The following is a 7,544-nucleotide window of genomic DNA, read 5'->3' as shown; positions in this document are numbered from 1 at the left end:
AAGTGCCCGCCAGAAACGCTTGGAGAGATCTCTGCAGGGGGGAAGAGAGTCCCTCCGCGCTCGCGCCGTCAGCATTGAAGCCCTGGCCACGAGACCTCGCGCCACTCATCCACCCACCCACCCTCCGGAAGCGAGGCCGCGCTCCACGGCCCGCTTTCCCGCCAGGCAGGCGCCGCCCATGCCAGAGCCTAACCGCGCTCTTTGGCCCCTCCCTCCGCCTTTTGGCAGGACTTTGGCTGAGCTGCTCCGCCTTCCCTCCGCCAGTCGCCGAGCCTCTCTCTCCAGCTGCCGTCTGTAAGCCGAGCTCGCTGCCCGCCGCGTTCCTGTTTCGCCATGGAGGATTACCATAAGCCCGATCAGCAGACGCTGCTGGCTCTGAAGGACACGGCTAATCGCCTTCGCATCAACTCCATCAAGGCCACCTCGGCGGCCGGCTCCGGGTGAGCCAGAGGGGGCTTGGGAGGGAGATGCAAGGCTGCAAAGCGCAGGGAGTGGGGCTAGGCGCACGGCGTCCCTTCAAGGAGGCCTGGCATCGCAGATGCTGGGAAGGGAGGAGAAGAATCTGGTACATCGGGGAAGCCATGCAGACGTCGGTTGCACTCCCGTATCGATCTTTCCTTCTCTTCCCACGTGCTGCGGAGGGGAGACTTGCCCAGCTCTTGCACAAGGGCGTGAAGAGTTGGGAGCACCGTTCAAATTACAGGAAGAGGCGGGCGGGAGAAAAGGTGGCAGTGAAGAAAGTCTATTTTACCTTTCGACCATGCTCCAGGTCCTCACCGGGGTACCACTCTGCCTAGCGATCATCCTGCTGTCAAACAGATGTTCAGAGCAGAGTGGCTCTATTTCCCCCTTCCTTCTTTCCTTTCCACCATTCCTATTCCTAGCACATCAAACAAATCCAGTTTCTGAAACCAGTAACACTAAGGTTTTGCTTCTGACAAAAGTGCCAGTGTGCACAATTGTCTTAAAACTTCTACAAAACCTTCCCTCCCCCCTCCCTTTACATCTAGATTACTGAGTGTTAAGGCCTGTTACCATGGGTTGAACTTTATAGAGTTAACCCAGAAATTGTTAAATCTTAATGTAAAAAACCCTACTCTATCAGTTCAGCTGTGCTTTTGACCTTAAAATGAATATCTCTGGATTGTAATATGAGAATACTGTCCTGGTTTTTTTTTAGTGGGATATTTCTCCCAATAAATTAATTACCTTGCAGCGGGGCCAAGTTACAGTGACCAGTTGTTACATATGTCATTACTTCTACTTTAAAAGCAAGTGAACAAAAGAAGATGATAATTTAGGAGATCTTGGATTGCACAAAAGCTTCAAGGCTGCCTGTGGGGTAAAATATATTTTGAAATATAGTGTTGAAATAGACTTTTAAGCGTTGCTTATGTTTCATAATAGCTGCAATGAAGAAATGTTGTTTGAGAACCTTATGCTGTCCGTTTCAACTGCCACTTGCTGCTGTAGATGATTTATTTGATAGTAAAAGCATATGAGGAAGTTAGGTATAAACCAAAGTTGCAGATAAAACTTCTCATTTATTATTTTGTTTGTGTTTGCTTTTGTAATAGAATGTCAGAAATGCAGAACCCACCCACCCCCCCAAAAAAAGAAAAAGGCATCTCACGCCTGGAAAAGTAGAAAGCATGAGAAAGAAGCTCACCCCCCCACACACACCCACTTTATCTTAATTAGGTATAAGTTGAAACAAACTGCTTGACACTTTGCGGATTCTGTTACGATGTCTTAAGCATTTTCATAAACTCCTGGTAACTCCTAACAGTGGTTAGCAAGTTCTGTATAAATATTACTGTTTTAAAATGAAAATCTTATTCAGCTTTAGAGTTTTTGTGTTTTGTTGTGTGATTATTTTCTATGTGGAAAAATGGGAAGTATATCTTACAAATAAGAATAAATAAGCAATTTAAGTTTTAATAAACTTGATAAAGAAATAGCTGCAAAGAGATGGATTGTTACCTCTTCATTCTTTCTGTCAGAAATATGCACGTTGTATTAAATAGTGTTGGATACTGGCCCGTTTCTTTTGTAGAACGGTATTACCTAACTTGTGAGAAGTAAGTTCAGTTAAAGTGGGAAAATGAAGAAATTGCTTCCTCGTGATGAAGCAAAACTATGGTACTCTTTTTGGGGAAGTTGTACTGCACTTCATACTGTTGATGTGTTGTTGCAGTAGCTGTATCAAAATAGTATCCATTTTATTTTCTACAGCTAGACTTCCACAATTGTTAATGGGCTATGACAGGCTTGCAGTTTTTGTGTGATACAGCTGGACTGAAGAGAAGAAGGCTTTTGAAAAAGTTAAAATTCCCTAGCTACACAGATATAGGAGTATCAGGAAATTCTGTGTGGCTAGCAGCGCCTACTTTAACTGGAAAAACAGTCATGGATAAGGCATTAGCAGAGCATCATAGGCAGTCTCAATTGTTGCTTCCTTTGTAGGTGTCTGAAATGATGCCCACTTGTTGCTTATCGTAGGTGTGCATCTTTAATCCAAGTTTGGGATGCATATTTATATAGTAAATACAAACTCAAAAGTTCCGGCTACCTGCTGTATGCTTTCAGTTTATTTTTCATTTCCTTTGGCTATTTTTGTCTTGGCATAATTTCTCCTGCCTCTGGTGGATTTTTGCTTAGTCTGCTGTCCTGTTAAACAGGAATTTTAGTATGCAGCTCTGTTTGATTTGGGTTTGTTGAAAGTGCTATTGTGTTAATGCAAACAGTTTGGGTGTCCTAGAGCTAACAGAATTTGATCCTTGAATGACTTGTTGTTTCGGAGAGTAAAAAGAACAATTAATTGATGGAGTATCTTAAAGGAATTTTTTTATAAGATAATTTTAAAAAAAACCTATCTTTCTAACATTTATGTTACATATATAAATTGAGCATACATAAATCAGTTTTCATAAGAACCTGTGATTTATTATATTTAAAAACTTAGATCATACTTTATAAACTAAATTCCAACGATAGGTGAAGTGTGAAACAAAATCCATTTATTCTGAGATTTTAAATACTTCAATTCATTTGGAAAATCTTATACAAAATGATAAAAATTGCAAGTCTTTTTTTTGTAACATCAGTTTTTTTGCAGTCAAATTATAAATTGATATTTCAATACATTGCACTTAATGAGATTTGCATTTCTAGTGATTAGAACTGTAAATGCAAACATTTACTAATGAGTAAATTAATTAGTTTTCAATATTTTTATTAATCCAGTTTTATGGTGCTATCATTTAAAGTGTTAACAATATTATAGGTCTTCTACAATGTAAATTAAAAATGTATTGATCGAAATATAAATGACCAGAGATATATTAGTTAAAACAGTGCAAACGTTAGCTCTACTATACAAAAGCCTGTGCCAGAATAAATATATTAATTTTAAGAGTTGATTCTGGTCTTGGGTAGTGTCTGTCACTGATTTTTTTTCCTGTAAATTGTTTTAATCTGTTTCTTTCCTTCTACTTGTTCACCAATAGGTTTGTTAAAATCTTTCCCCCAAAGCAGCAGTTCTTTAGAGAGATGGTTAAGTATAACATTTATAAGATTTAAGAAATGGGCATTAAGCAAGCATGTTAGGATTATTTATTAACTGCCATGTATAAATACACATACTAATTTGTGATGATTTCTGTCTTAAATTGAATTTCTATTGTGCAAATACTTACTAAGAGATGGACACTAACCTTTGTTTCTTTCATGTGTTTTAAAAGTGTGTTTGCATGTGTTTCAAAAATTAGTAGCATGTGTGATGTTAATAAGTGGATTAGTCTTAAGGTATAATATATAATTGATACAATGATCACAAACATATTTTTCAGAGTTTTATTAATATGTAACTTATATAAGATGAGTTACATTTTTATAATGTTAAAATGCTAACAAGTAAAACAAATTAAAATATATAATATAGTTATTCTATAAATAGGATATTTTACCAAGGTAGTACAGAGTAATAGTTTAAGTCCACCAAGCTTATCTGCAGTTACACTGAATCATTACAGAAATGTATTGGCTTATTATATATGGAAACAAATAAATCTGCAACCTGCAGCATATCTTTCCAGGCAAAATGTTTGGAGAGGTAGATTTTTACCTGGAGCAGAGAATTCTGAAGGTAATGGGATCCAAGCCATAAAAGACTTCATATTAAAAAAAAAAAATCTAGTTCGTGAATTGAACTTTGAAGCCAACTGGCAACTAATGCATCTTCTGCAAAATTGGTGTTCCGCTGTATTTATTCTGTTTCATCCCAGTCAGCATGTGGGCCACTGCATTTTTGTGCCAGCTGCAGTTTCCAAAATACCTTCAGGGGCTGCCCTGTGTAAATTGAATTGACATATTCCAAGTGAAAGATGATAAGGAAAGGCATTACTGTTAGCCAGTTCATGCAACAACTGGAGACATTTGTGGGGTTCACCTAAAACTATAAATGTAGAGCAATAAATAGGCAAATGGTAATATTGTTTAAAATGAAGATAGTGTGTAGTAAGTGAGAGAACATTTTCTTACTGGATGTATTTTTTGCAAGCTTATTTCTGCATGTTTTTCATGTAAAGAAACTTGAAAATTAAAAATTAAATAATACACACACACATTTTATATAGACCAGTAGTTAGGAATTGTTATGTTCTTGGTAAGAGAAGAGGATTACCCCAGTTTAAAAAATTAAGAAAACAGGATTTATTTATTTATTTATTTGATTTTTATCCTATTACTTCATAAGAAACACAATGCAGTGAACAGAAAATATACTCTTTCCTCCTTCTATTTTCCCACCAGAACAACTCTGTTTAACTAAAGTAGGTTCAACTATTTATTAGGTAGACTTCATTAACACAGTAATTGCTGATTTTGATAGTACTAAAAAAAGAATGGTCCTACTGTATCTCTTGTTAGTAAGAGTAATAATTAAATATCCATTTTAGATAAAATAAAACAAGAATCTGCATTTACTTAAGATAGCACCATTACATATATGATATGACATATTTTCCAGTAGAAGATTAGAAAAGGGGCATGCTGGTGTTTCAAGTATGGAATGTTACTTGACAAGAAACTGCCGTTGTAAAATTTCATGTGTTTTGACTTCCAGCCACCCCACATCATGTTGCAGTGCTGCCGAAATTATGTCTGTGCTGTTTTTTCACACTATGAGGTATAAAGCACAGGACCCCAGGCATCCCAGCAATGATCGATTTATTCTTTCCAAGGTAAGAGCTAGAACGTTTTAGACACTATTTCCCCATTTTTCTAAATTAATGAATTTAGAATGAAGGTTCCACTTCTTAACATTAGTGCGGGAGAATAAATTCTACTGCAGAATTGTTATATAATGGTATCAGGTAAAAGCAAAGGGAGCTCACTCCGTTACACAGCACTAGGGATTCGAACTGCCAAACTTTCTGATTGACAAGCTCAGTGTCTTAGTCACTGAGCCACCTCTTCCCCATGTATAATGGTATAAAAATGTGGCAGGGGGAATTCTGTACTGACTTGTAGATTTTTGGCAGCAAATTGTTATTGATCTGTTAGGTCGTTCATTTAAATCAAGAAAAATTAGCCATCATTTAATTCAGATGGGGTAAACTGAGTGATCTTTACATTTCTGTGGCAATTCACTGTGGCTGAATAAATTAGGAATAGTCTTAATCCTGTTGCAGAGAAATGAATAAACAAACCAGAAAGTTTTGTGGATTTTATATTAAGAGTTTTTAAAGATTTTGTATATAGATAAAACAAATTACTGTTATAACTGTTGTCTTCTCTTTAGCTTCTTTGGAGTCGGCCATCTTTGCAGTTTATTAAATTTAAAAGTTAATTTCTTTTGTTGCTCATTAACTCTAGGGGTTTTTTGTATATTGTTTTGCAGATTATTATAATCATTAATGTTGTTTCATGGTTGTGTGTTCTTCCTAAGATGTTTTGCAAATCCTAGACTTTTGTTTTTGCTTGTAGGGTCATGCAGCACCAATCTTGTACGCTGTTTGGGCGGAAGCAGGCTTCATTCAGGAACCAGAGTTGCTGAAACTGAGAAAAATTGATTCCATTTTAGAAGGACATCCTGTCCCCGTAAGTGTTTTAGGAACCATACTCACCTTTTAATCTGACGTTTCAGTGACTCTTACAGAATCTTCTATGCAACACATGTGGTGATTTTAGCTAATAAAAATTAACTCACAAATGCAAAAGTGGATTGGACAAATAAGGAAAATTAAGGAATTTTCAATGAATTAAAACAAGCAAAAAAGTTCTACTGCAAAACCTTGCTGTAATTGATTAATTAAGGAAAGAGAGTGCTTGTTATATACAAGCACATGTTAAAGTATATAAGTGGAAAGTTACATAATTGATGACATCATGAAACAAATGACATCATTTGCATCAATTTCATAGTAATGTCAATAGGCAAATGATGGACTTGCTACAATGCCAAATTTAGTCATTGTCAATCTCGATTACGTTTTGACCACTGAATTGTTTTGCAGTCCAGGTATGGATGTCCTATTGCATTATTCTTGATGCTTTTTATTGGGACAGGAATTTCTAAATGATCCAGTTGTAATATGAAACCACATCACTTAGCAATGGCAATCACAACAGTCCCAGTTGCCATTGACAATTGAATCGCATAGTCATTTAGGTGAGGCAACTTCTTGCCACCTTACCACAACCAAAGTCAGCAGAAAAGCTGGCACGATGTTGAAAGTGCCAAACTTGTGGGCAGGTAAATGGTTGTGTGGGGGAGATGTGGCAAGACTAAGGAGGTTGCCAAGAGGTGTGAATGAGGTATTGTGAGAGTTAGGAAGATTGTGTTGAGTGGCCAGTGTGGTTGGAGTGCAAAGGGGACAGGTGTGCAGATGGAGGAGACTTATTTCAGTGATTTGCAACCTTCCCTACCAGTATTGTGGCCCGACAGCAGAGCTGGCAGCAGATTTGGACAGTGAGGAGGTTGGGGAGGAACATGGGCCAGTCCTGGAGTCTGGAGAAGGCTCTAATGAGGGCTCTCTCTCAGAGGCAGGAATGAAGCTGTCTGACAGTTATCAGCTGCCTCCAGAGGCAGACATCAGTGAGGCAGACAAACAGCTGGAGCCTGTTCCCAGTTTGTGCATGCACAGAATTGCCAGACAAAGGGAACAGCTAAGGAACAAGGGCCAACCCAAGTAAGGCCACAAATGGGCAATAAATGGCCCCTCCCTTAGGGAATAAAAGAGGAGCAAAAGGGGAGTGGAGTTTGCAGGAGACAATTAGTTCAATTAATTGGTTTGTGACTCTCAGAGGTTCCTTGCCAAGTTTTGAAGATATCTACCTGGCAGCTCTCCAGATGAGGTTTGTGATTGTAAATTCACCCTTGAAAGATTTTGCTGGATGTGAATGAGAGGAATTCACAGTAACTTAATAAAAAAGATTTTTTTGTCAGGACAAGAAGTCTGCTTTGTGGTTTGGAGAAGGCGAGGTCAAAACAACCAGCTTCCCCTTTGACTTTCTGGAGAAGCTGGCAAAGATGGTTGCAA

At 38.1% G+C, this 7,544-nt stretch overlaps 1 protein-coding gene across 2 annotated transcripts in view; it reads left to right on the top strand.

The window, feature by feature from the left end:
• Nucleotides 1–215: 215 nt before the first annotated feature.
• The window catches only part of TKT (transketolase), a 29,589-nt gene continuing 22,260 nt past the window's right edge, over nucleotides 216–7,544 (top strand). The window contains exons 1-3 of one of the 2 annotated variants that reach the window (XM_032209961.1): nucleotides 216–440; nucleotides 5,126–5,243; nucleotides 5,989–6,102. In XM_032209961.1, coding sequence (XP_032065852.1) covers nucleotides 334–440; nucleotides 5,126–5,243; nucleotides 5,989–6,102 — 339 coding nt within the window. In that variant the 5' untranslated portion in view covers nucleotides 216–333. The remainder of the gene's footprint in view (nucleotides 441–5,125; nucleotides 5,244–5,988; nucleotides 6,103–7,544) is intronic. The other variant, XM_032209960.1, reaches the window with a different exon arrangement.

Source organism: Thamnophis elegans, chromosome 2, assembly GCF_009769535.1.
Source record: "Thamnophis elegans isolate rThaEle1 chromosome 2, rThaEle1.pri, whole genome shotgun sequence".
Taxonomy (NCBI): domain Eukaryota; kingdom Metazoa; phylum Chordata; class Lepidosauria; order Squamata; family Colubridae; genus Thamnophis; species Thamnophis elegans.
The sequence above is the reverse complement of the archived record's forward strand: the minus strand, read 5'-3'. Positions and strand labels throughout refer to the sequence as shown.